Genomic DNA, 27,859 nt, shown 5'->3' on the forward strand with positions numbered 1-27,859 from the left:
GTCTCCCACACATCTCCACCCTGCCCTGGGAGGGCGGGCCTCAGGGGCTTCTCCTCCGGGCAGAGGAGATGATGACTGTGTAAGTCATCAGGTTTAAATTAAAAATAATAAAAATAACAATACAAAATAAAAATAGACGACCCCTCTCTCAAACCTGGGGCAAACCAGCCCGCCCCCCCACCCCCACGTCACATAAAAAGGGACAGTCAGGTCAGGGCACACAGCCTCTGGGGACAAATTAGGGCCTGGCGTGAAAGGGTACTGGGGGGGCAGAGGGGGGGCAGCGGTCCTTGCTGGCCCGCTTCTGGCGCGGCTCTCTGGAGGAGTGGCGCCCCGGCTGTCTGCGCGGTGGGGGGCAGGGTTAACTCGACATTTATTGCACTGTTTGGGAGGAGGCGTGGGCTGGGACGGAGGGTGGGCGGTGGGCGGGCAGCGGGCTCATCGCTTGGTCTTGGCGTCTTCGCGGATCTTCCAAATCATCAGGTGCATGCAGGCACTGGCATCCTCGCTGGAGCTGTGCCCGTCCACTGTGGGGACAGGGGTGTCACTGGCTGGGGCCCCACGGGAAGGCGGGCAGGTGGGCAGGGCGGTGCTCACCATTGTCCTGGATGATCTGTTTGAGGTAGTCAGCCATGAGGTTCCGGAGGGAGCGCTTGTAGGGGAGGCCCAGGCGGTGTGGGAACAGCACGGCCGTGTCCACGACTGTGCTGTGGATGACCTGCGGGCAGGCGGGAGGTCTGCATGGTGGCAGCGCCCAGGCCAGTCCAGCCCCTGCCCCTCCCAGATAGCGCTGCTCTGTGGGGCCCAGGAGGGCTTGGGGGCTAAGGGGCCCGGGGTCCCTGGCTCAGAGCGAGCAGAACCATGGAGACCCACAGTGACGAGGCTGGGGCCCCGGGCCAGCCGGGGGAGGGGGCTGCAGCACCTTCAGGGCCAGCAGGTCACTCTCTAGGCTGTGCCCGATGAGGATGGTGTCGGCATTCAGCATGCTGAGCAGAACGGCCTGTACATCCCGCAGCGTGATGCTCGTGTCAGCCAGGTCGGCCTCCGTCACCCCGGAGAACCTGGGGGCACACAACGTCAGGCTGGAGCCCACAGGCCACGGCAGGGCCCAAATGAGGAGCTGTGGGGGTCGGCCTTGGACGGGCCAGCAGGGAGGTGGCGGACCCGGCACACCTGGTGTTGTAGTCCACGATCTCGTTGTCAGGCTTGACAAAGGTGTCGTAGACCACCTGCATGTCCGTGTCCACCACGGTGACACGCGTCAGCTCCAGACCATACGTGGTGTAGGACTGCGGCCCAGCCACAAAGGGAATGGAAGTTGGTCAGGTCGCCACTCCGGGCAGCCAGGTGAGCCCCTGCTGGCTCCTGAGAACCGACCGTGTCCCTGCCCTTGAGCTCGCAGGAGGGGCTGCCTGGGCAACGAGACCTGCCTCCTTCCCTGGCACCAGACCCATTCTTAGTTGTGGTTCCCCACAAAACTGCTAATGGTGCCACCCTGCGGGGCTTCTCGGGAAGGGCCCAGGGGCGTCGCCCTGCTGCAGCCCTTGCTCTGAGTGTGAAGGGCCCTGCTGGACACACAGGTTCTGCTAACCAGCTCTAGGTCTTGTAAACTGTGTGTGGCGGTTGTTACAGCAACAAAGCCCCCCGCAGCCAGAGCAGCAGCTGCTGAGCCGGCCAGAGCAGCCATTCTGGCAGCTCCCCCCCCCCCAGGTCCCAGCTTTCCGTCTGCTCTTCATCTCGAAACCTGCATCAGCTCCAATCTCTGGGGGAGCCCCTGTGCCGGCCCGCAGACACCAAGATAGATGCCTTCAGCTCACAGGGGTCACGGCACCCACTCCACTCCTCTACTGGGGCTGGGGGCTGGCCAGGCCAAGCCCCCATCAGATGGATGGAGCGGAGCCCTGGAAGCGCAGATACTCACCATCTCACAGTCGAGAGCATAGACCCCCGGGTGAGCGTCCTCTGCAAGCCCCTTGCTGAAGGTCTTCACAAACCCTTCCAGGCTCTCCTTCCGGCCGTCCTGCACGTGTTGCTGGGGGGGTGGGGCACGGACAGGTGAGGAAGGAAGCCGGGCTCCGGGCTTTAGTGGAGCCTCCAGCCAACAACCAGGACACGCTATGGACTGTGACTAGCCTTACTTACCCCGCCAAAGACAGGCCCCTGGTGGAGAGCCGCCCAAAGGGAATGGGCCACTACGCAACTGCCCCTGCACCCACCAAGGGCTCCCAGGCTTCAGGCCAGCCGTGAGTCCTGGGAGCCTCCTGCTGGGGGTGACTTCCACACACATACCTGACCAGGGAGCCGACAGCAGCCCGATCCAAGGGGCTGTTGGTGCAGGTGCTTAAGCCAAACATTATAAAAGTTAAAGGATGCCTAGACCTCAGCAGTGCCTCCGGGACAAGGTCCCTCATGAGCACAGAGCTCAAACACACCCCCTTCGCTGGGGCATGTCCTGCTGCTACACGCTGAGCTTCAGGGCCGACAAGCCTCACGCTGTGTCCCGAGGTCCTGGGAGCCCCACCAGGCCCTGCAAGAGGGGCTGACTCTCCAGCAGGCAATGAGGAAGACCCCTGAGGGAGACTGGGCCACCCGCCAGCCCCTGCCTGCGGCACGGCTGTGCTATCCTCTGGTCCGCACAGGCCACCCTGAGGACCTGGTCCAGCAGAGCCCTCGGCTGCCCCCAGCTGGGGCCTGGCGCCTCTCCCTCCCTGCTCCGGTTTCCCCAGTGGTCTCTAAGGTGGAGATGGGGTCTGAGAACAAAGGTGGATCAACCATCAGTCCCACTGTCTGGGTGAGAAAAAGGGGCTCTGGGGCCAATCTTCTCCCAAGCCAGGAGGGAAGGGGTTTGCCAAAAGGGTGTAGGGGGGCGGGCTTCCCTGTAGTGACCTGGGGGGCCTGCCATTCCCTCAACCCTGTGCCCGGGGCCAGCAAAAAAGAGATGTCAAAAGGAAAGACCAGAAGAGGGGTGTAGCCAGGAGACGGGGTTCTGGGGCCCCAGGACACTCACCTTTGCAACCTGGCAGCCGACGGAGCCGATGGCAGCGGAGCAGCACGTGTACTGGGTCTCCCAGCCACCAGCCACTGCAGGGGGAGCCAGGGGTGGACACTGACCAACTGTCCCAGGGCCCTGCTGCAGGCTCCACTGCACCCCCACAAGACCTGCCAAACCTTAATCCTCTACCCTTTTCTATGTTCTGAAAATATACACAACAAAACATAAACCATCTCAGTGACTTTTTCATGTAGTACTCAACAACACTGATTCTGTTCTTCAAGCTGTGTGGCCATTCTCACCTGCCTTCTCCAACTCAGGTCTGTTGCCACGGACACAACCACACACCCTGGGCAAACACTCACCCTCCACCCCACCCCCATCGCCAACCGTTCATGATCTTTCCTTTCTGTTCACTTAGAAACAGGGGTTTTCTCTTGTTATCAAAGAGATCACGGGGGTAGGGTGGGTTCTTCCCGTCTGAGTGGAGTCAGAGAGACACACACGGGCAGGTAGACAGGCTGCAGGGTGGGACAGAGAGAGACACACAGGCCATGGGGTGGGGCAGAGAGAGAGACACCAACCAGGGGGTGGGGCAGAGAGAGAGACACACAGGCCGTGGGGTGGGACAGAGAGAGAGAGAGACCGACCACGGGGTGGGACAGAGAGAGTAACACATGGGCCACGGGTGGGACAGAGAGTGGCACATGGTCAGAGTGGATGGGCACCACAGGGCCACCGAAGCACATGCATCTCTAAGCAGCAGAGGGGCCAAGGCTGTGGCAGTCTTGTCCTTGGACTTTGGGCCTCCAGAACTAGAGTACCTTTCTCTTCTCCAGCACCACCTACTGGTGGTATTTTTCATGGCAACCTGAGATGAAGACACCCCACTCCTGGCAGAGAGGGCCCTGGCACTGTACTGAGGGGCAGCCTTGGGGAGGTTAGCAGTTTCAGACCCTTTTCTAGGTTTCAGGTTCGGGACAGGACACCTCTTGACCCCTATGCAGACCCTTTCACACACTTCCCCGAATCCCTGGAGAACTGGTAGCAAGGACAGGCCCAGATCCCAGATCCCATAAAAGGCTCTGGGCAGCATCCTTGTGACACCACCACTGGGGACAGAGTGTGGCAGAGCGGGGTGGGTGGGCACTGCCGGGAGGGGACGGTGATGTGGGCTGAATGAAGCAGCATGCAGAGTGGAGGAGGGGACTGCTGCTTGCCAATGGTGCTCCCACACAGCAGTAGGGTACATGGGGCTCACAGGGGGGGCGCATGAGAGGGACTCGTGCTACCTTTGTGATCAAAGAATAAAGGAGAAAGCAGTTTTGGGGGGACGAGGAGGATGAGTGGGATTGCCAGGTGGCCCGCAGCCCCACTCACCCCGGTTCCGCCGGAGCCGCCCCCAGTGGTAGTAGCACTCTTCACTGCGGACACAGCGGCCCGAGGAGGATACAAGGTACTCAGTGCCACAGCGACAGCAAATCCTGCAGGAGGCTGTGGGCAGGACAGCGGGCGGATGGACAGACAGGAGGAGGCACCAGTCAGAGCCTCGAAGCAGAGGGAGGCATGGGTGGGAGCCCCAAACTGGTGTGGGGGAACGGGCTCAGAGTTGGAGCCTGACAGTGGAGGGGCATGAGCCGGAGTCTGGACGGGCCTGGGGCACGGGTCAGAGCTGCCGTGCTGCTCCTGCTGCGTGTAGCTCCCCCAGGCACAGGGGCGTCTGGACTTACTCACCATCCTTGGGCTTCTTCTCCTCGGCTGTGAAGATGACAGCGCGGCCGGGCCTCTCGGGGTGGGGGAAGGGGTAGCCGTTCTCCTTGAGCTGGTCCTCAGTAAGCAGGTACTCCTTGAGGCGGCTGTACAGAGCAAGCCCTGTGGACAGACACCAAGGGCCAGCTGTTACGGGCACCCCGGAGCCGAGGAGGGCAGGGGTCTAGAGGCTGTGGGATCTGACCAGGACGGGCTCACCTTTCAGGTCTTCTACCCGGGGGCTGCTCGAGCGGCTGAGCGAGAAGCTGGTCTTAGCGGCCAGCCTGCCCCCTAATACCACCTCGTGGGACACCAGCCGCCGGCTGCTTGGTTCTGGAGGCGGGAGGAAGGCAGGTAAACCTAGTGGACCAGACACCCCACTGCTCCTCATCCCTCAGGCCCTGTCCTCTTGGTGCCACCCTGCCCCCCACCTTGTTCCAGAATATTCCCCATGGCCCAGACCAAGAGATGAAAGCCCTAAAGTGCGTAAGACCTCGTCACCCTCTCTTGGGTGAGGAGACTCTGCAGGTCCCCATCCTGAATTCTGAGGACAGGCCTGGAGGCCCCCACCCCCCACAGCAGGAGTCTTCACCCTGGTGTGGGTGGGGCGGGGTAACGTGTGTGGAGCAGCCCTCGAGTGTGGCTGCAGCTAATGGAGGGGAAGGCGTGCTTAGTGCACCTCAAGAGCTCTAATGAGCAGCGCATCCTCGCCTCCCAAAGCCTGATGTGCGAGGGGGCAGCACCGCCTGGGCCCAGCAGCTCCATTAGCAGGGCCCCCAGGACCACAAGACCCGCTCACGGAGAAGGGCAGCCAGCGGGGAGTGCTGCTTGCTGCAGTGAGGCCCCATGCACAGCCTGGGCCCCCCAACTCACTGCTGAGGCCAGGCATGGCGCTGGGGGCCAGGCCCCGCAGCTTCTTGAGTGTGTTCACGGCCACGTTCAGGTAGATGTTCTTGCTGGGGCTGCGGTCATAGGCCACTTTCTCTTCGGTCAGCGCCTGTGGGCAGGCACACGTGCGTATACGTGGTCAGTCCTGGCAGCACAGCCCAGGGCCCTAGGCACCGGTGGCAATATGACCAGGGAGGTGCTGGAAGGCCCTGCACTGTTCCCGGGAGCCCAGAGCAGTGGCTGTGACCCACAGCACCCCCAGGGCAGGCAGAGTAGAACTGCGCTCCACAGAGCATCCAAGGGCTGATTTTCTGCAAACAGGTCACCAGGCTTTTCCTCCAAGGGCCTCCGGGTGGCCTCAAACCTCCACCCTGTGGTTAGCAGCTGAGCACGCTTGCCATCTGCACCCCGTAGGGCGTGCTCACAGGCGGCCCAGGGGGAGCTGTGGGGCCGAGGGACCGACCGCCAAGGAGGGGCCTGGAGACGGGGCAGGAGGGACCGCCGGCACCCGCCAGCTCCTACCTTCTCTATGGCTTCCTGGTTGGAAGAACAGAATTTGAGACACTCGTCGATAAACAGATTGAGATATCGCTGCCGGATGGCTGTGGGCACTTTGGCCCCGAACTCTTTGGGGATAATAGGCTTCTTTAAACTCTAAAAGAAAGCAGAGCCATCAGACAGGGCGAGCAGAGGGACATGGACTGAGGCCCCCTGCCCCAGTCCACCCTCCACCCTGGTCACCCCTCCACATCACCTGCAGTGATGGACTGTGGGCAACCCGCTTTGGGGTGGCGGTGGAGGTGGTCTTGGATGCCATCCCTGCCAGCGTGCGCGTCTTCAGGGGCTGCCTGCCAGGCTCGGGACCATGGGGGGGTTGGCTGCCACTGGCTGCCAGGGTCCGTTTGGCACCTGTGGGGGCTGGCAGGGGGCCGGGGGTGTGAGGGCAGGCGGCGAGCAGGCCCATGACCGAGCTGTGCAGCACCAGGTAGCTGTGGTCACTCAGGGCCAGCAGCACGTGCATCTCACTGCTCAGGGCTGGGGGCCACAGCTTGCAGGTTGGGCTGGGAAAGGACATGGGGCTCTATCTGTGTTTGGGCAAGTCCATCGAGGGGGCACGACAGTCAGGGGCAGGGGCCAGGTCAGGCACCGGGGCTGCCAACAGGGCGATGTGGAGGGTGGTGTGGGCCGTGACGAGCCACTGCCGCATGGTCAGGCCCCCAACTCTGAGGCATTGACGACCGAGGGAGGAAAGGCCCTGGCTCCTGGGCAGAGGACACTAGGGTATGGCCAGCCTGGTCATTATGACCAGCACCAGCCTGTGTTCTGCCCCGCCCACCGATGAGGTCATAAAGCACACAGTCTCCTGCCCGAAGGTGGGGGGCTGGGGCTGTTTCTAAGGAGGCAGGGCCCTTTTGTGTGCCTGTATATTTTTTGAGGATCTGGTCAGCTCTGACCTGGGTATCAGCTAAGAGACCAATGCTCACTGACCTGGACAGCTGTCCCTGGCCTCAGGCCAGTCCCTCCCCAAACCCATCAGCCCCCGGGGGAGGAGCCTGGGGCAGGGAACATAGGGCCGCAGGTTGCCCCACACCTGCTGCTCCCAAAAGTGGCCCCCACATTGTCAGCTCTGCCCAGCCTCATCACATGGGGTCTGCGAGGCCTCGGGATGCACCATCCCCCTCACGGACCACCCAAGAAGGAAGGGAGCTGCAACCTAACCTGCTTGTCCCTAGCAGAGGAAATATGTGACACTGGGACTTTTCACATGGCCCCGGGAGCACAAAGAAAGGAACAGAAGCGTGACACCCTAGATTTGGCACTAAATGTTCTGTGCTAGTGAGCCAGTCTTTGTGGCTCCAACCCCTCAATTAGGGGCTACCAGGAGTGCCGGGGCTGGAGCGGGCTGAGTGCCTCCAAGTACAACCCGCCAGGACTCAGTGAGAAGCACCCGCTGGGCCCCAGATCTTGAAGCTGGCAGGGGGAGGGTCAGCAACGCGCATGACCACGAGTGCATCTCAGAGCCGACTCCTCTCCAACTGGCTCCTCTTGCCGCTGCGAAGCCACCCCTGCCCAGCACGCGCCTCTCTGGTTGGGCCTGGGGGAGCCGGGGTGGGAGTGGGCCCACATCCCCTGGGGGAGATGGGAGGGCTACAGGACACCTGTGTCTGCAGGAAGGGCCTGGCCAAGCTCCAGGGCGCCATGGGGTGACAGCTACTCCAGGGTGGTCTTTGACACAGAGCAGCAGAATCCCCAGAAACTGGTGAGGCAGCTGCCCGCACCAGCCCTGTGGCTGCAGACTCCGCATGCACCGAGACCCTCAGACCCCTGTGTAGAGGTGCTATCTCTCGTGGCCCAAGTCCCCAAGGGGGACACACCTTGAGTCTTCATAGCACTTTTTAAGAGACAGAGCCACGGGCACACTGATGAATCCCCCAGCCTGCTATGGGAGGTGCCAACTTTTCCGCCAAGGTCAAGGGCATGACTATAAACACGCCCTTTAGATGGGAAGACAGCAGCCCTACCTCCACCTTCTCATCCTTGTTAGGTGCCATCAGCCGGGCTACCAACTGACCCATGGCAACCCCAGGGGGGACAAACGAGCACTGCCCAGTTCTGCACCACCACCTGCACTTCTGACCCCTGGGACTGAGAGCGTTTTCATTTTGTAGACAGTCAAGCCTTTCCTCCTAGTCCTCCACAAGCTGGAAGCTCTATGGAAACCTGTTTGGTACCCGAACAAGGTGCAAACCTGCACTGGTACAACGGTAGGGGCTGCTCCCAGGGTGCACTGGCCGGGAATCAAACTCAGAAGGCAAGAGTGTTACCACCGAACCACCAAAGCCCTCGCCACCCCCTTCTCTCACACACACAACACGTGTCAGGGAGCCAGAGCCGTCACAGAGCACGCTTCTCCTGCAGCCACAGCAGCACTGGCACCCTACGGGAGGGAAGTCACACCTGGGCAGGACCAGCTAGACCCACCTCCAGGCCATCCCAAGCCCTGACCTCAGCTGAGACACTCGCCCCCTGCCACCCTGCCCTCCACATCCCAGGGCCTGAGGGGGAGGGCCGGCCAGCTGTGGAGTCAGGGAAGCAGAGACACAGATGGGCAGCAGGGACAGCACAGGAGGGTCATGCTCCAAGGAGGCGGGAGGCCGGACATGGACGACATAGTGGGTCTGATACAAAGGAAGAGAGCAGGGGGAGGAAAAATGCCTGCACCCCTATAGCCAGGAGGCACAGGAACGGCACTGGGCCGCCACCAGGCCCCCGTGTCAGGCCAGGGGAGAAGGTTCCCCACCATCTCACAGATGAGCAAACCAAGGCCCTGAAGAGGGGTCCATCAAAGCCACCACCCAGCAAGTATGAGGGGCTGAGGCTCCCTTCCAGTCTCAGCAGGGCCCACCCTGACCAGGACTGCCCTGGCTGGGACGCACCTGCAGCCAGGCGGGGGTTGGGCACGTGGGCTATCCGCCTCTTCTCACCCGGCACTGAGAGGTGTGTGGAAGGAGGCTTCTCGGCTGGCCGTGGGGCAGCCTGCAGCCAGCTGGCCGACTCCTGCTGGGCCTGCTGGGCACGCCGGTAACACACCTCCTGGGCAGTCAGGGGCCGGGCCGGGGTTGCCGGTGGGGGTTTCCTCGGGAGTTCTGCCTGGAGGACCAGAAATGCTACCCATCGGGGGTCCCAGAGCCTCGGGGTATGGGGTGTGGGTGCTGGCGCCTGCCAAGGGTGCCCCAGAGGAAAGCAGCAGGCAGCACTGGCCTCAGGCATGTGACAGCTCCATCCCAGACACCCACGGGGCAGGGCTGCCCCAGGCTCCTGTCTCCCTGACCAGGCTATGCCCTTGGCCCTGACACAGGGCAGGGCAGGGCGAGGCTCCCGCTCCCAGTGGGACTGGCCCCATCTCCCTCCAGGTGCCAGCTTCTAGAGGAGGAGGGCAGGAAGGAAGGGTGCTGAGCCCAAATTGCCCTGTGCAGGACCCCGGCGGCCCTGCTCCTCCTGTGAGACTCACTGCCCCCACGGCTACCCCACAATCACTGCAGCCACAGTGCAGAGAAGAGGCCCAGGCTCAGGGCCACAGCGTACCGGGGAGTGGGATTGGGCCGCAGGTCTCAGTCCACGCTAGGGGGCGTGGCTCTACCCGCACTCTGCACCCTGCCCCACTGCACTGGGAGGAGGGCAGTAGGCCAGTCTCCTCTCTGCCGGGGCCAGACAACTCCAGATATGAGTCTGCCAGATGCAACCACTGACAAGGCACAAGGGGCCCTGGTTCCTGCAGATAGGGCCCAATCCCTCTCTCTCTTGCTGGCCACCCCCAGAAATGAGTGGGATGACCCTCACCTCCTTGCCTCGCTTGGCAAGATGGGAAATCCTCCTCTTCTGACCCGGGAGCAGTGTGGTCAGGCCTGCTTGGCCCTGCGCCTCGCCCTTTTCCTCCTTGGGTGGCTGTAACACAGCACACGGCACATGCGATGCACACGCCACATGCTTCTCAACGTGGTCCCCCTCTCCTCAGGGTCTCCCCAGCAACTATCACCCACATGTCTTCCCTTCACCTGGCCTCAAAATCACCCCCAGCAAGCAGGGGATGAAACCTTTCACACCCCGAGACCCACCTCCCTGGCCCTGTCCTGGAACTCCTCTCCCGTCCCGCCCAGGCACCCCGCAGGGGCTCAGAAAGGCATTAGCAAATGAGTGAAACCAGAGCCCAAGGCCAGGAGGGAAGGGCCCGGAAGGCGGGTGGAAAGCGGGCGGGCAGTCTGTTTGAAGGCTGCGCCCCCTGGTGGCCATGGTGGGGAGCAAGATGAACAGCCTGGTAAGGGCAGCCGGGGAGGGGGCAGGGACCTGCATGAGGAGGGGTGGCTGGCCCTGCAGCCAGTACCCCTGGGCCTGTCTGTCTGAACCTGGTGTCAGGAGCCTTCCTGAGAGGGTGGTGACCAGCGTCCTCTTTCTGGCCTGGGTGCAGGAGGGCAGCGGGTAGCCACCAGGGCTTCTGATTGAAACGGGGCAGAGGCCAGCACTGAGCGACCAGGATGGGGGTGGGGTGTGCAGGTGGTGAGTTTGCATCACCACCCAGACTATCTACCACCGGGACCGGCCCAAGGCCAGGCTGAGGACTGGGCCTCGCCCTCACCTGGCGGGCCAGGCGGCCCTTGTCCTCCGTCTTCACGTTGGTGGACTCGTTGAAGATGCGCAGGCACTCCTCCATGGGGTCCGAGTCAAACTCAACCTCCTTCTCCAGGGCAGCATAGTCTATGTCCTCCCCTGAGGACGACGAGGAGGAGGAAGGGGAGGCGAGGGCAGCAGGCGGGGGTGGGGCAGCCTGGAGCCTCTTGGGTGGGCCCTGCTCCTGGGCCTCAGAGAGGCTGGAGTCCGAGTCCGAGTCCGAGCTGAGGCCAGGCAGTGCAGGGGGCCAGGCCCGAGGTGCTCCCTCGTCCTCATCTGCACTCTCATCCCCAAAGAGGTCAGCGTGGCTCAGGGCACGCCGCTTCAGCTTGGGGGCGTCCTGGGAGCTGCCCTCGTCCAGCGAGTGGGCCTTGCGCGTGGCCAGCTTCCCTGAGGGGGAGGGCTTCTCCGAGGGGGAGGGCTTCCCCCGCTTCTTGCAGGCCGGCCGGGGCTCTGGGGGCCGGCTGGGCCTCCCTTTCCCTGAGCTGCCGGCCAGCGTGGTGGCCGAGGATGGCTGCTTCTTGGTCCCGTCCAGCCGCTCTGCCCGGCCGCAGGCAGCCCTCGAGCTCCTCTTCTCGCCCAGCTTCCCCCGGTCCCTGGCCCTGCCCTTATCTTTCTTGCGGACGCCATCCTTGTGGCCGGTGGGTGGCAGCTCCTCATGTCTCTTCTTGGCTTTGGCCTCCTGTGTGGCTGGGGCGGCAGGAGCAGCTGGAGGCTCCCCGCCCGGGCCCTGGGGAGGCGGCCCGAGGTCACCCACATCGTACTGCACAGCCATCTCCTTGGTCTCTCGCAGGCTGCCCTCCTCGGGTTCCGGACCCTTCCTGCAGGGTGGCTTCCCAGAAGCCTGGCTCTCAGGGGCCGCCTGGGCTCTCGGCGGGCTGGCAGAGGGGGGCCCGCTGCCTGGGGTCACAGCGGCATCATCTTCCGAGTCAGAGAAGCGGGCATCGCAGCCACCGAAGGGGTCACAGTGCTTCTTGGGCGCTGGCATGTAGGGCTCGCGGCCAGGGGTGCCCCGAGCTCGCTTAGGGGCCCTCTCTTCCCTGGAGCCGGCCCTGCTCAGCAGCCGGGCCGAATAGTTGGACAGAGGGTCGTACTCTAGGTCAGTGGATGGCTTGGAGTTGTCCACGACGTACTTGCCACTGAGGGCGGGGCGGCTGTGCCTGCGGGGCTGGCCCACGGCCTTGGGGACATATTCCAGGGCAGCGCCGCCCCGGCCCGGGCTCCTGTCCAGCGAGTACTTGGCAGCAGGCTCTGCAGGTACAGCCAGTGGCGTGGGCTGGTAGCCGGCTTCTGGGCTCAGTGGGCCTCGGCCGCCAGGGTGGTCGTTGCAGGACCGTGGGAAGGTGTCGTCGCCGGCCAGGTCAGCGGCGGGGCCGGCGGGGCCGCGGGGTGCGAGGGCAGGGGCCGCCGCGGGGCCGCCCGCCCGGGCTGTGCCCAGGAGCTCCTGGTAGCGCCTCTGCTGCAGCTCCACCTCGCTGCGCACGGCCTCAATGGCCTGGTTGACCAGCTCCAGCTCCAGCAGGTCCCAGCGGGGCTCAGCCCCACCGCCCACGACTCCGTTTTCCCTCTGGGCAGCAGGCTTGGGCAGCTCGGGGTTGTAGGGGTCATAGCTGAGCCCTGAAACAGACACAGGAAAGACAACAGCCAGTCACCGGCCTTCCAGGAACTGAGGTGAGTGCTCACCGTGGCTCCAGGCACAGCCCCACCAAGGAGAGCTCTGGCAGCTAAGCTGGGCGGGGCTGTTCTGGAACCCTCACTCCATGGCAGAAGCTGCACCGTGCACAGTCTAAGCATGTGGCCAGTCATGGCAAGGCAGCATGACCGATGGCCATGCGGAGTGGGGACTTTCTGTGGGGCCTGCATGAGGCTGTTGACGGGATGGAGACATGAACAGCCAGCCCCAAGTCACAGGTGGGGAGCCGGGGCTCTGGAGGCAAGAGGGCTGGTGTTCCCAGACTGGCCCAGCCACCACCCGTGTCACACAATGGTACCGGGCCCCTGGGAGAAAGTGTACCACCTAGTGGTAGTTATTTGTTACAGCAGCCGTAGGGAACTTGGGCTCACCCTAACATTGTCAGCTTTTGCACAGAAAAATTGATCATACACTGGACACTCTGGGGCAGTGAGACTACCCTGTGTGACACCATAATGGTGGACATGGGACATTTTGCATCTGTCAAAACCCACAGAACTAGACAACAGAGTGAACGCCAGTGCAAACTGTAGACTTTAGTTGATAACAATATGTTAACGTGGGACTCAGTGAGGAAAGGGGGGCCCAGCAAATGGGAACTCTCTAGACTTGCAGCACAATTTTCCTGTAAACTTAAAAGGGCACTACAAAATAAAATTAAAAAACAAACAAAAATAAGAGAAGGGAGATGCCAAAGGATAAACAGTACACATCCTCACTTTTTAAAAACGTCTCCAAAATATAATGGAATGAATGAGTGCAGCTAAGAGCCAGGCGGGTTCCGATGCTGGCCGCAACGCACAGGTGTCTATGGAAGCCCACTGGCAGGAAAGGTCCACAACAGGCAAAGGCAGAGACCTGCGCTGACCAGCGAGCGGGTTCCAGGGTCCGGCGGCAGGGGGAGGGAGCACTGCCTACTGCCTACTACCTAGGGGCACCAAGTCTCAGGGGATGGCAACTGGAAACAGATGGTTACACAGCAGGGTGAAGGGGATTAATGCCACTAAACTATCCACACAAAAGGGGGTGGAAATGAAGCTCCGAGTTTCACCACAATAACAAACACATACACAGCCAACTAATTCAGTGCTCATGGGGGGGGGGCACCTCTGATCTGCAAGTAGTCTTCCCCTTAACACACACCACCTACTTGCAAAAACCCTAAGCGTGTGGCCATGCGGTCCATTCTGTCTCCTAGCAACCCCATGTGACAAAACCGCCCCATATGGTTTTCTAGGCTAAAATCTTTGAGAGCACCAGGACTTTCCCCTAAAGAACTGCTGGGAGGATTCCAATTGCTGACGTGTTGCGGCAGAGCGCTTTAACCACTGTGCCACCAAGGCGCCTTCCTACTTCAACGCGGGGTCTGAAGTGGTGACAGCGATGTGACCACATTAAGGCTGGTGAAGAAGCAGCATGTGTTGCCACACAGCACACAGCATGCATACCAGCTGCGGTATCTGACAGGTCCTGAGCCGTGAGGCAGGCCCAAGGTGCTGTGCTGGGTGATGTGACTTCCATCTGCTGGCCCAGGTGCAGGAGGGCAGCAGGTAGTCACCAGGGCTTACATCCTTAGCTTCTTATAGACCCTGCCTGCCCTCTGTCCCCCAGCAGCTCCACTTCCAGGACCCACAGACAGACTCCCACACGGGCTAAGGTCTCTCCATCTTTGTCAAGCAGTGGTCCCATTTAAGGGGAAAAGAAACAGGACCACCACCTGAGACCCCTCTGTGTCCAGGTTAGAGCAGGAGGTCACCACCCAGCTGGCCACTGATGGCTCATGACTGGTGTTGGAAAGAACTGGTACGTTTCCTTGCCGCTCCCCCAAGAGACACCTGTGCTCGGCAGACATCAGGGGCTCTCACAGGTGGCTTACTGGGAGGGTTTTCGCTCTCCCTGTGGGAGACCCAGAGTTCTGATCTAACAATGGTTAAGCGACTGGCTGCTAAGTGAGAGGTCAGAGGTTCAAAACCACCAGCTCCATGGGAGAAAGGCCTGGCAATCTGCTTCCATAAAGATGACAGCTTATAAGACATCCTGCGAGGCAGCTCTCCTGGGTCACACGGGATCACTCTGAGTGGAAACCAACTTTATAGCACCCAACCACCTGTCTCAGAAACCCAAAAGGGGGTCGCTGTGAGACAGAATGGACCAGATGGCAGTGAGTTTGGTTTTTGAGTGCAACTCCCTGCAGGAGACCCGGGTCCAATTCCCAGTCAATGCACCTCACTCGTAGCCACCACCCTGTGTGTCCCATGACCCTGAACAGGTTTCAGCAGAGCTTTCAGAGCATGATGTAGGAGACAGGCCTTGTGATCACTCCCAGCACACCTGCTGGGCGCTCAGGGGGCTCACAGCCACCCTGAAGCTCAGAAAGAAGCACCTACACTTTTGTGAAAATGAGCCAACGAAAAAACACACTGGGTTACAGCAGCCCAACCAGCAACCGATCACGGGAATGGCAACGTTCAGTCCCACTGTGCACAGGGTCACCATGACCCAGGCTGACCCAACCAACAGCAGCTAACAACCAAAATCCCAAACCCATTGCAGTCAATTCCAACTCATCCCTACCCTACAGGACAGAGCAGAGGTGCCCCGCAGGGTTTTCCAAGCTGCAGTCTTTACGGGAGCACATCACCAGGGCTTTCTCCTACGAGAAAGTTTGGCTGCGTTCAAACTGTCAACCTTTTGGTTAACAGCTAACCATCGTGCCACAAGGTTATCTTTAACCACCACCACCACCTCGCCCCAAAAGAGATGTCTACCCCTAATCTCCAAAACCTGTGAATACGTCATCCTCTACAGCAAAGGGGACTCTGCAGATGGGACTGAATGAAGGATCTTCATTTATTGTGGCAAATACATAGTGACCACAAAAACCTACCTTCCAACCGCATGCAAAGGTGCAGTTCAGTGACGTCCATACACCATCCACCATGCTATGCAACCACTGGCACTGCCCGGTTCCAAAGTTCCTGCAGGAGCTCCACACCCCTCCCTGTCCCTCAAGTAGTAACTCCACTGCCCCCTCCCTGCAGCCCCTGGCAACCGCTGATACGTGTTTATCTCTGCACATCTGCCAAGAAGCTCTGGTAGCAAGGTAGCAGGGTGGTTAATGCACTCAGCTGCTAACCAAAAGATGGGTGCTTTGAGCTCATCAGCCACTCTGTGGGAGAAAGATGAGGCAGTTTGCTCCTGTAAAGATAAAGAAAGCCTCCCGGGCAGTTCCACTCTGTCCTCTAGGGGCGCTGTGAGTCGGAATTGACACCACAGCAGTGGGTGTGGTTTGGGCTTTGCTTCTGTAAAGATTGACAGCCTGGGAAACCCTGTGGGGCAGTTCCACTCTGTCCTCTAGGGGCGCCATGGGTCAGAATCGACTGCTGTTGAGCTGTGAATTTTATGCATTTGCTTGTACTAGATATTTCACAGAAATGGAATTACAGCGTTTCAAGTTAAGGACTTGGAGATGGGAGAGTAGCCTGGATTACCCAAATGGGGCCAATATACTCAGAAAGCCAAAAGCGCGTTGGCCGTGGAGTGGACTCTGACTCGGTGGCCCCACATGTTATAGCAGAACTGTGCCCACAGGGTTTGCAGAGGCTGACTTTTCAGAAGCTGATTGCCAGGCTGTTCTTGCGAGACACCTCTAGGTAGCCTCGAGCCTCCAACATTTATTTCAGTAACAGCCTTGAGCACTGACCATGTGCCACCCAATACCCTATATAACCACAGGGTCCTTATCTAAAGGAAGCAAGGGGGGAGTCAAGTCAGAGCAGGAGGTGTGAGGGTGGAAGCAGAGAAAGAGACTGGACATGCTCACGCTGGCTCTCAAGGCGCAGGAAGGGGTCAGAGGCCAAAGAACACGGGGCCTCTAGAAGCTGGAAAAGGCTGGAATGATTCTCCTCCCGGAGCCTCCAGAAGGCACCAGACCCCCTGACTTCAGTCCGAGACCCACTCTGGAGCCGGACTCCAGGCCTGTGAGGCTGTGAATGTACAAACCCACACGGCCTGTGGCTGCTTGCTCCTGCAGCCCAGACCCACCTCAGGAGACGGGCTTGGTGGCCCACCTCCCGAAGGTCCCAGCCCTGACAACCTCATGCAGCAGTCAGTCTGCACAAGTGGGGTCGCGTGACTCTGAATCAATGAAACAGCAGCCAACAACAAGGACACCACACCCGCTCCGCCCTCTCCAGCACCCAGGCAGCCTCCAGTCCAAGGACGGAGGAAGCGGACAGGCCTGTCCAAGAAGCGGACAGGCCGTCAGTGGGGATCTGGGGTGCCTCAGACCAGAGGAGGGGGCACAGACCCCAGCCCAGTCCCCTCATCACCAGCAGGGGGTGGGCTTCTTCACCCCTAAGTGGCTGCCTCCCCCGCCCATGTCCAGAATAAAAGAAAGAAGTTCCCCTTGGCAGTCTGCCCCAAGGCCTCAGTTTCCCTGCTGGTAAATCACCCAGCCTAACAGCTCTGGAAAGGTCTAGAATCTTTCAGCACATCCTGCTGAGGGCTCAGGGGGCTCACAGCCACCTCGAAGTTCAGAAATAAGCACCCAGGCCCCTGTCAGTAGGTGCCCTTCCCCAAGGCCCCAAAAGGTGACCCAAGGCTTCACAGTAAACAAATGAAGCTGGTACTGGCCTGCCTGGGTCCCCCCACACCTGCCTAGGTCCTCCTGCCTCGAAGTCTGGGACCCCCTCAGAAGGCATCTGGCAGCTGCTTGTGGCCCCCAGCCCTGACTCTGGGGGTGCATCAGAGACTTGATAGCACCTTGTGGGGCGACAGCAGCATGCTGAGGAGGCGGTGTTACAGGTGGGAAGGGTGCCCCCAGGTTGGTGAACAAAATTGAGGCCATTTTTCTGAGATAGGAGCTCATCTTCAGAAGGCTGGGAAAGGCCCCCAAAGGGGCTCTGCAGACAGCAGCCCAGAACCTACCCTCTCAGCTGCTAACCGAAAGGTTGGCAGTTCAAACCCACCCTGTGCTTTGTGGAAGAAAGACCTGGCAATGTGCTCCTGTAAAGATGACAGCCAGCTCTCACCCAGCATAAACGATACCCCCACCAAACAGGGCATCCCTGGTCCTTGTCCCATCACCAGCTACCTAGGGAGGTGCACCAGCCCAGACCCCCAGACACTGCCTCCCACAGCTTCAGGGCTGTGGGGATGTAATGCAAAACCCCGGAGGGCCACAGGGGCTGCTGGGGGAGGACATGCCCCCCTGCAGAACTCAGGCTGGCTGTGCCTTTCCAGAGGCCCAAGCCACCCAGAAACGCCCACCAGCAGCCTCTCCCGGCCCCAGAGCCCACCATGCCCCAGGTCTAGCAGTTTCTGCAGTCCTGGCAGCTGGAGGGGAGACTTGGACCTTGAGTTACCCTCTCTCCCACCTGACAGAGGCCCAGGGCTTCCCCGAAACCTGCCAACACCTCAGCCCCCTCTCTCTTCCTCTTCGGGCCCAAGTCCACATGCTGACAACTGTAGGAGACGGCCCAGGGCCACACACACTGCGGTCACCAGGAGGCAGCAGACACAAGCCTTGCCTACTCAAAGTTCAGCAGGACAGGAGTCTCAGTCTTCAGGGCGTGAGCGACAAGACCACACCCATCCCAGGATGTGTGGGGACCTGATGCCTGGAGGTGGAGGACGGGGACAAAAAGAGCCACTGTGCAGGAGACACCACAGACACGCTGGGTCGTGAGGGGCAGCAGGGACAGGGTCCACTGGGCTTTTTCTAAGAGCAGGATCTGGCCAGCACAGCCCCCAAAGGTTGCCCCTTAGTGACCTGGGTCTGTGTGTTCACTGCTTCAGCTGGACTGGCCCAGGGGAAGCGGGGTGCTTCTGGGCCTCCAGGGTCCCAGCTCTGAGTGCAGACCTCCACACAAGTCCCATGTGCACCTGGTGCTTCCTGCCCCTGAGCTGTCATCCCAACTCCTGGTGTCCTGCAGCTGGAGCTACAGAACCGAATCCAGGCCACAGAAAAGGGGAAAAAGGTCCCCAACCGGGAGACCATTGAACAATGGCCCGACTCGAGACAGAGCAGGCACAAGGGCCACCCACTGGGCTGTGTGTGTCCGACCCGGGAGGAGCCTGAAAATCAGTATTTGTGAAAGCGCCCACGCATCACACTGTCTGCACACTGCCCTCAAAACGCTTCCCAGCCACGTTTAGCAATCTGGGTGCAAAGTCAAAGCTGCAGCAGGGGCCCAGCTACAGCTTGGAAACAGGAAACATGTAACAGGGACAGACTTGCAGAGAAAACAGATGATGGAGACGGGCTGGGCGGCAGCATGTCAGTACACGCTGCAGAGTCCACGTGGCCCTCTATGGCGGGAATTATTCTCACAATCCAGAGATGTTTTGAAAGGAAAGTGGTCACCCTTTTCTAGCACCTGGGCATCTCCGAGCCCAAAGCCGTCTTCCAGGAGGGTTTCGGGGGCATCTCTTCCTCCCTCTGTCCCCTGCTCGGGCAGCCTTCCTGAGAGCCCCCCACCAGGACACAGCCAGGCAACAGCTGTGAGTTCCAGTCTCTCTTGATGCTCAGGGACACAGGGAGCTGGGGCGGGGATGCCACCCCCGCACTCTCTTCCCCGCCTGATAACTACAGGATAACGGCAAGAGGAGGGGAGCCCACTGGGTGCCCTAAGAACCTGTACACCAGGGTCATGCGTGAGCATCAACTGCTTTTATTACTCGACATCGTACACACATGTTGGGGGAGGTGACAGAGGTCATCCTTTCAAGGCAGGCCAGCTCCTTCACATCCATTCATTCATTCCTCTCCAACAGCTCCCAGGCCTGAACAGCCCTCTTGCCCAGGCCCCAAAAGAGCCACAAAGGGGTCAGGAGACAGCTGAAGGGCAGGGGCCAGCTCCAAGGCCTCCCCGTCCAACACAGAGCCTTTCCTTCCTGTCCCATCAACTCACTCAAAACCCACCTCCTCCGAGCAGCCTTCCCAGATCCTCCCTGCAGAAGCACAGGAATGACTACCCTCCCCGAAGCACCCAACAGCGCAGTACTCAACACACGGAAGCCCACACCCACACGCCCAGCTCACACATCTCCTCAGCCAGGGTGCAGTGGGATGCCAGCTGACTCCGGGCAGCCAGGCCCATGTCCCAGCTCCTCGGGCCTGCTCTTGTTCTGTGAGGGCTCCAGGAACCAGGCAGGGGAATAGGAAGGACAGAGGGTTCTGTGTGTGACTATGGCTGAGGGGATGGACTCGGCTTCCAGGATGGACACAGCCATGCGCACATCCCACATCCCAGGACATGCCTCGGGTGAAGGTCCTTCCCCGTCCTGGTCCCCATCTGCTCCACTCTCCTGTTCCCCACTGTGCAGCCAATCAGTGACCTGAGCCACAGGCAGGGCCAATGGACTCCTGGCTGGCCAGCACACGTGTCTGCTGAGGTCTGGGGGAAGAACGAATGACAGAACGAGTAAATGAATGGGACACTGACCTGCAGCCACAGGCCCCCAGAGCCCACTGCAGGGGCCTTGCTGGGGGCGGATAGACCAGGCCATGGACCAGGGTCGAGTCTCCCTGACTTTGGGACCAGCCACTCCTCGGAAGGAAGGTTGGGCAATCCTACTTCCGTAGTGATACTGCCTCGGAAACCCAAGGAGGGGTCGCTATGAGTCAGGGCCGACTCAACGGCACATAACAACAACAACAAGCCCGATGGGGGGAGCTCTGGTAGCATAGTGGCTAAGGCACTTGACTGCTAACCAGAAGGCTGACGGTTCAAACCCACCAGCCACTCCTCAGAAGGAAGACGGGGCAATCTACTTCCGTAGTGATACTGCCTCAGAAACCCAAGGAAGGGTCCCTGAGTCGGGTCCGACTCCACGGCACACAACAACAACAACAGTCGGATAGGGCAGCACTCTCACTTCACACTAGAGAAGGACAGACAACAGATCAGGGTCCCCTCAGGAGCCCCACCAGGCCCACAGGGCAGCCTCTCCTGGAATAAAGGTGATTCGAAAGCTACGGTCTTGGGGACAATGGATCTCCTAACTTGGGACTCTGCTGATGGCAATTCTGCCCCTGGGGACACCGGTGAGCTGAGATGACCTCTGACCTCTGACATGGCTCCAAAGGGAAGGGCTCAAGCCACACTGGAACCCTGGTCCTTCTGCACTGTGGTGAAGTTGTAGTGACTTCAGTCCTGGTGACTTGGCTAAGAAGGTAAACTATTCAAAAGCCCCAGCAGCCCCCCCTGCCTCTCATCTCTCCCCAGACAAAAAACACAGGAAATGTCCACAGGGCAGTGAGACCAGCTCCGCCCCAGCGGGGGGCTCCCAGCTTCCTGAGGCCTCAGGCAAACCTGGGCCTGCTGGGCTTCCAGGCTCCTGGGAGGGGCAGGGGAGTGAAGTGTGAAAGGAAAAGGAAATCCCGTCCCAGTGGTTAATAGGTTGATTCTGCCCCCAGGAGACACCCGGCAATGTCTGAGGACACCTGTGGGTATCAAGACAGAGGGAGGGCTGCTGCTGGCATAGAGCAGGTAGAGGCCAGGGATGCTGCTCCACACCCTGCCGGTCGCAGCCCGTGTCATCCAAGAGCTTCGCGGCCCCCACCCAGACCCACGAGGAGGCCCTCCGCTGGCCTGCTGGAGCCCACACCCAAAGGTGCAGCTGCATGCCACAGTGTTTCCAGTGGCTGACTTTCTGGAAGTAGAACCAGGCCTTTCTTCCGAGGGACCTCCAGGTGGATCCGAACCACTAATCTTCTAGTTGGCAATTAGGCATTTAACCATTAGTGGCACCCAGGGCCCCAGCTTCAAGCCCTAGTCAGTACCACCACCTTTGTGCTCACAAGACAACCGTCTCAGTCCTGTCACTGCAAGGGGAGGAGATATGGTGGCTGGGTGTCTTCAGTGTAAGTGCTGGGCCTGGAGAAGCAGGCTTCTGTTCATGTCCGGGAACACAAGACCTGATGCCACCAGCACAAGGAAAGGCAGCTGAGTAGCACGGCAGGCAAGGGTGCCTCCCTGGTGTCCTCCTCCCAAGTCGCCAAGTGAGCAGGCGCAGAGGAGAGTGAACACGAGGCCCTCTGCTGGGAAGTGCATCTTTTCTCAGACTCACCCCTTCTCCGCCTGCCCTTCCTGACCGACATTGCCCTGGAGAAACAGAGCTTTCCTGAGGGCTCTAGACCAAAAGGGGCCACTCCAGGATTCATGTCCTCCCTCAGTGGACAGTCAGAGGCCAGTGGTGGGGTGGACGGAGAGGCCTGGGGGTGCTGCTGCTGCCACCTCGGCTGGGACCACCTGACCTTCCATCCTGGCTGTCCTCGGAAGGTTTTGGGATTCATGCAGGTCCAACCCAGCCAGTTTCACATTCTGAGCCTTTCCTAGCTGGGCCTAAGGCATGTGATCCTCAGGCACTCAAGGCAAGGCTGCAGGCACTCGGCAGTGGTGGGGGGGAGGGCAGGGCTGCAGGCAGGGGCCTGAATTCAGCCCCAGCCCCCCCACCTCCACCCTGAGGATACAGGTGAGTGAGTGCCCTCTCTGAACCTGTTTCCTCACCTGTAAAACGGTGACAGCAGTTCTTACTGCTGACGAAGGATCAGAGATGGGGGGCCTGACTGGTGCATGAGTGGGTAACTGGGTGCAACCGTGGTCAAGCTCTGAGATGGGGATTCTGGGGCTGCCTGGATCTGGAGGGCCAGAAGAAAGTGGACCCCTCCCCAGCATGCACACAGGCCTCAGAAACTGCTGGACACTTGCCCAGGGCCCGAGGTGCTGTTCCCACATGGGGTCTTGTTCCACCCTCTCCAGCCACTTCAAAATAGTGACAGCGCACCTGTGCTCCCCCAGCACACGAGACCCCCACACCTGGCTGCCTGCCTTTCCCCACCGCGGCAGCTGTTTGTGTCAACCTAGCTGGGCTGTGGTTGTGAGTGGCCGGGCAGCTGGATGTACTCATTCCCGTGATGAGACTGTAATCCCTCCCCGGTGGACTCTGCCGTGAGCTGCTGAGTAGCCGCCTCTGGGGTGTGGCCTGCTTCCAGTGCAGAAGCAGCAGCCTGGAGACAGGACTCTGAGCACTGGCACGTTCGGATCCAGCACTCAGCCGAGCCTTCACCCAGTGCTGCCTGCCGATGTCAGAATTGTTTCTGCACTTGAACCAGTGGCCTGCCGTGTGCCTCTTGATCTGGAGACTGTGCCATTCTACTTGCCGACCTTGGGTTTGTCAGCCTCAGCAGCTGCCTGGGTTATAAGAAGCCTCCAGCTCCAGTGGGCCAGGAGTAAGAGGCAGAGCTGAATCTCAAGGTCGAGGGGCCTTCACCCAGCCCCTAGAGCTGGCACTTTGATTTGGACTTCTAGCCTCCTACACTGTAAGAGGATACACCCCTGTTTGATACGGCCATCCACCTGTGGTTTGTCTGTTTCAGCAGCACCAGAAAACCAAGGCGGGACCCATCCTCTTCCCTCAGCCGGGAACCCCCCACCCTGGCCTGACACAAAGTATGTGCAAACATTTCCCCTGAGGAAGTTCTAGAACACTCAATCACACTTGGCCCAAACTTCCACCCAGGGTCGCCTGCTCCAGTACTCTCCTGTGCACTACTTGTAGCCCCTGCTGGAGGCACACTCACGAGCCCAGGTACCTGTGAGAGCACAATGTGGGGCTACGTCAGAACAGACCCCTGAGCAGAGCCTGGGGTCCTCACGTGTCACCCCAGCCAGAGTACTGTTGGAAGGGACACTGGTCACTTCCTAGGGCCTGTGATTTTCCTGCTGGGGGCTCTCCCAAGGTGACCAGGTCCTCCATCTGACACCTACCAGCTGGCCATAGGACCCCAAGTGCCCCCAGCCCATGCCAGTCACTGTCTCATGTTGGGGCATCTCTGCCCTGGCATAGAGCAGGCACTCTGAGTGGCGGGGACCCAGGGTGACACGACCTGTTCAGAACTGTGGGATTCCGAGTCTGCCAGCAGCCTCCCTGGGTAGCTCTCTCTGCCTCTGTAAGGCAGGGCCACAAGGGGGGGCAAGCACAACTTGCTCTCTTCCTTCTCACGGGTGAGCACAACCCTGCTCCTTCCACAGGACTACTTTGAGCCAACGGGGCCAAGGACCTGCAGGACAACACATAACCGTTTCCACTCACAGGCACACCTGGACAAGGATGGCATGGAGGACAGATACATCAGTAAGTGGGGTCCATGCTGCACCCTCCAAGTAGTCACCCTGACTCACCCAGCCGCATCCTGCTAGCTCTAAAACAGCTTTGGGGATAATAGCCCAAAGGAAACCCAGAGTCCCTGGCCCCACCCTCACGCTCACCTCCAAGTCCAAGCCCCGGACACACCAACCTGAGTGCCCATCCATATCCCCACCCCCACAGCCACACCCTCCAGGAAGCATCCTCCTCCCCCTCTGGTTTCCCACTATCCAGGGAGGCCCCAGAGGCTCTGGCCCCAATCAGGTGACAGCTCAGGGAGGCCTTCAGTGCCCTGCCCACCCTCTGTTCCAGAGGCCACTGTCTTGGCCATCATTGAGTCCCTGAAGAAGCCAGACGAACCTGCTTCCTCGTCACAAAGGAGGCCACAGGTGCATGGCAAAGAACGGAGGCTGGAACCTGAATCAGGAAGGGGACAAGGTGACTCATGCCAGGTGAAAACAGCCCAGGGGTGCCGCCTCTTCCTCAGCTTTCCTCAGGGGACCCCCAACCCAAGGAGCAAGACCCTCCTGCCAGGAAGAGGGGCTGGAAAGCACCAGGAGATGAGGACTCGGCCCAAAGCTTAGAATGAAGAAGGGACTCCCCATCTCCAAGTCAGATGGGACACGAGACTTCTCAGAGTCTGGGGCTAGAGGCCTGGTGAAGAGCAGGGGCTGAACGGGAGCCCGGGGGCAGATGCAGACCTCAGGCACACACTTCACGTTCTCAAGGGAAGCATGTCATGGAGGAGGAAACAGAGAGGTCCCCCAGCAGGGAAGAGGCTGAGCTGGAATCTAAGCCTGCTTTTGGGCAGGAAAGGAGCGTGGGTGGTGCAAAGTGGCCTGCAATCGCTGCTAACCTAAAAGCTGACGATTTAAACCCACCCAACAGTGACACGGAAGAAAGGCCTGGCAATCTGCTCCATAAAGATCACAGCAAGAAAACTGTGAGGTAGCTCTACTCTGTAGCATGTGGGGTGGATCTGGTTTTGGTTTCTGTGCAGGGGGGGAGACCTCTTACCAGAAGGTAGCAAGCAGCCTCCCCCGACAACTGGGAACAAAGAGGACTGCTGAGCCTCATCAGCAGTCAGGGAAAGGAAAACACAAGTGAACTGGGGAAGGGGTACAGTGGCATTTTCTCCCATGACAGACATCACCAAGTGGAACCCCAGAAATGATCCTTTGGGGGAACTGACTGGCCATTTGTCATGCACAAAGAAATCAAAACCCTAACTTGCAGGGGTAGAACACCCAGAGAGGGGAAACTAATGCTGCAAGTTCAGGAGGCTAGAGGCCAGTCGGGACTCCTGGGGAGTCAGGAGGTCAGGGCTTCAGGGAGGGGACCTGCTCTGTGAGAGTGGCGGCGCATCTGACCTCCTCTAACTTCCCAAGGGCGAGAAGCAGCAGCAGCAGCCCACAGCTGATTCCTATGAATCATGCCTCCTCCCTCCAACCTTTTTACCAATTCTGACACGAGCCGTCCCTCCCAAGGCACTTTCTACTCCTCAGCTGGGTTGTATAGTTCGTTGCAGTGGCCATACAGGATTCATAGACCATACACCATGCCTACAGTTAAGAGGTTTATTAAGGAAGCAGCAGGCTACGACTCGGGGTCAGGAGCAGGAAGCCTGCAGGCCGTGTGGAAGGCTCCCCGACGTGGGGTGCACGTCTGTCCCTCTTGAGGTGCCAGGACCTCACTCAGCTCCCCTCTTCGCCCTCAGCCCCTGGCTCCACTTGAGCCTGGCCTCTGCCTGCTAGGGCAAGTGTTACAAAGCTCTTTGGGTCTACCCTAAGTACTCAGAGGCACACCACCAGGAAGCCTCCTGCCCAAAGGTGCTCAGCTCTCTGGCTCCCGGGACCACCTCAAGCCAGGCTCCTGGTACTGCTGCTGCCCTCTGTCTGCCACTGTTCCTCACTGTCTCTGGAGTTACAGCTCTGTCTCCTTGGTCAAGGAGGTTCTCAGCATGGGGACCCCCAGGTCCAAAGGACACGTTCCACTCCTAGCTCTTCTTTCTTGGTAGCAGTGAGGTCCTCTCTGCTCTGGGACTGGCTCTTTTTAACCCTATCTCTTAGAATGGGCAAAACTGCCCAGTGCCTTCACTAGGGTTTCATGCAGCCATCTGTGTGATCCCACACCTCAGGGGTTCTAGGTACAGCAACTCTATTACCAGCAATGTCATCCAAACCTCTTGGTAGTCCACAAGCCTGTTAACACACAGTCCCACTCAATCACCACGTAGGAGTCATGCGTGGCTAGAAGGGCCATATTAAGTAAATCACTGACTGCATGCTGTCAGTTTGCTCAAATGGTGAAGAGCTGGGACGCAGGGGCTCTTTCTAGAACACCACACGCAGTGGTCTCATATAGCACCAATGAGTGCACAGGCAAAGCTAAGAGAATGCATCTTAACGTGCACTAAAGAAGGGTAGTCAGGTGTTGCTGCTTCCAGGAAGCCCTCCAAGCCCACTGGCTTCTCTACCAACTCCCCAGCCCCCGCCAGAGCTGGCAGTGTGCCCCAGGCCACCTGAGAACTTATGTCTGTGAGGACATCTGGTTCCCTCCTCACCGACAGGTTCTGGAGAGCAAGGCCAACACTTGTGCAGCTCTGAATCCCCACACCTGGCCCAGCAAAGATGGGGGACACCAAGTGTGGAAGCACACAACGAACGTGCACGTGCGACTGGCTGCAAACAAGGGGCAGCAGGTGCCACTGGTCCAAGCAAATTTATGGGAGAATTTAGGAAAATTCTACCCACCCCAGCAAAGAGGAAAAACAGACTATGACTTAAACCTAGCAAGAGAGATTCTCTTTTGAAGTAAGAAGGTTCTGTGCTGAGAATCACGGTCCAATGGGGCAAGTAAATCACAGTCTTTGAAACTGAGGCTGAACAAGGAATCCTAAAAACCAAAAACCAAACACCAAACTCACTGCCCTAGAGTTGGGTCTGGCTCATAGAGACCCCTCCTTGGGTTTCCAAGGCGGTATCTCTATGGAAATAGATTCCCCAACCTTCCTTCCAAGGAGCAGCTAGTGGGTTTGAACCTACAACCTTCCGGTTAGTTGTCAAATGCTTTAGGTGCTATGCCACCAGAACTCCTAATGAGAAACCTAGGGTATGAGAAATCCGGTGAGAGTCAAGTGGGAGAAACAGGGACAGAGGTCATGTGTGGGAGCCTGTAGGCCACCTGTGGTCACCGTGACAGCCTCACTTTCTCTCCGGACATAGGACCCTCGACTTATTCCACTCTCCATTCCTTTCTCTGCCATGTCTCTCTTGTCCTCCAATCTAAACCCTCACTATTCTTAATGTCTCAGCTCAAATCCCACACTACCTACAAAAGGTACTGCCTGAGCCGAGGCTGCCCTCAAAAAACTCAGCCACGACATTGGTGATCACCACCATGACAGGATCTGCAGCCCATTAGTATTCTCCGTCCAACAAGCAGAGAGGTTCCTTCCCCTTCAAGTAGGTTTTGAATTACTCCCTGTCTGGTCGCGTCTGACATACACATAGTCGGTGCACCTAAGCCCCTCCTGACTCAACTAGCGGAGAGGGTGTGGATGCGAAGAGAGGCGCCGCTGGGAAAAGTCGCAAGGAAATAAACAAGCACTGCCAGCCACTGTGATTCACTGGCCCACATGAGGTTGGGGGAGCAGCGGGAATGGATCGTTCCCCGAGGAGCTCGAGCGCTAACAAGGGCAGGAGCAGCAGCGCTGAGCCTGCCAACTCTTGTCAACCACGCTCACTCAGGTCCCAAGTCCCCGTCTTTGTGTCGGGTCCAGTGCTCAGCAGTGGGCCTGCGTTACCTCGCCCCACCGTCACGACAGCCCCAGGAGGGCAGGCCCTCTCATTGTTTACATTCTACATTATTAATACTGAGGTTCAGCGACTTGCACCGAATCCCAGGGTGGGTGGTACTGGTCCCGTATAAGGGGATCGTCGCCCCTGAACGATTGGGAAGGGGGCTGGGCTCGGCACGGGGATCCCAAGCAGCCCCGGCAGTGCAATTCAGACCTCAGCCGGAGCGCCGAGTCCGGGGTGGGCAGGGAGGCGGGCATTACCTGCTGTGGGGGGTGCCGCTCCGCCGCCGCTGGGCGCTCCGGGGACCCGGGCCCCGCGGTGCCGGAAGTGGCAGTAGGGTCGCCGGCAGGGACCCCCGGGTGCCCCATCCAGATAAGGGCAGTCGATGGCCCGGAAGAAGCCAGTGGAACGTAGCAT

At 59.6% G+C, this 27,859-nt stretch overlaps 1 protein-coding gene across 1 annotated transcript; it reads right to left on the reverse strand.

Annotated features, from left to right (window-relative positions):
• Positions 1-438: 438 nt before the first annotated feature.
• On the reverse strand, positions 439-27,859 carry REXO1 (RNA exonuclease 1 homolog). The gene is made up of 16 exons (XM_007954569.2): positions 27,703-27,859; positions 10,764-12,412; positions 9,971-10,075; positions 9,067-9,280; positions 6,384-6,547; positions 6,152-6,283; positions 5,615-5,738; positions 4,961-5,074; positions 4,727-4,864; positions 4,373-4,486; positions 3,008-3,081; positions 1,922-2,032; positions 1,174-1,289; positions 923-1,061; positions 598-718; positions 439-527 (listed from the first exon to the last, which is right to left on the reverse strand). The coding sequence occupies exons 1-16, from the start codon at positions 27,857-27,859 to the stop codon at positions 439-441; spliced, it is 3,561 nt and encodes a 1,186-aa protein (XP_007952760.1).

Source organism: Orycteropus afer, unplaced genomic scaffold, assembly GCF_000298275.1.
Source record: "Orycteropus afer afer isolate SDZICR_OR568_19922 unplaced genomic scaffold, OryAfe1.0 scaffold00466, whole genome shotgun sequence".
NCBI classification, from domain to species: domain Eukaryota; kingdom Metazoa; phylum Chordata; class Mammalia; order Tubulidentata; family Orycteropodidae; genus Orycteropus; species Orycteropus afer.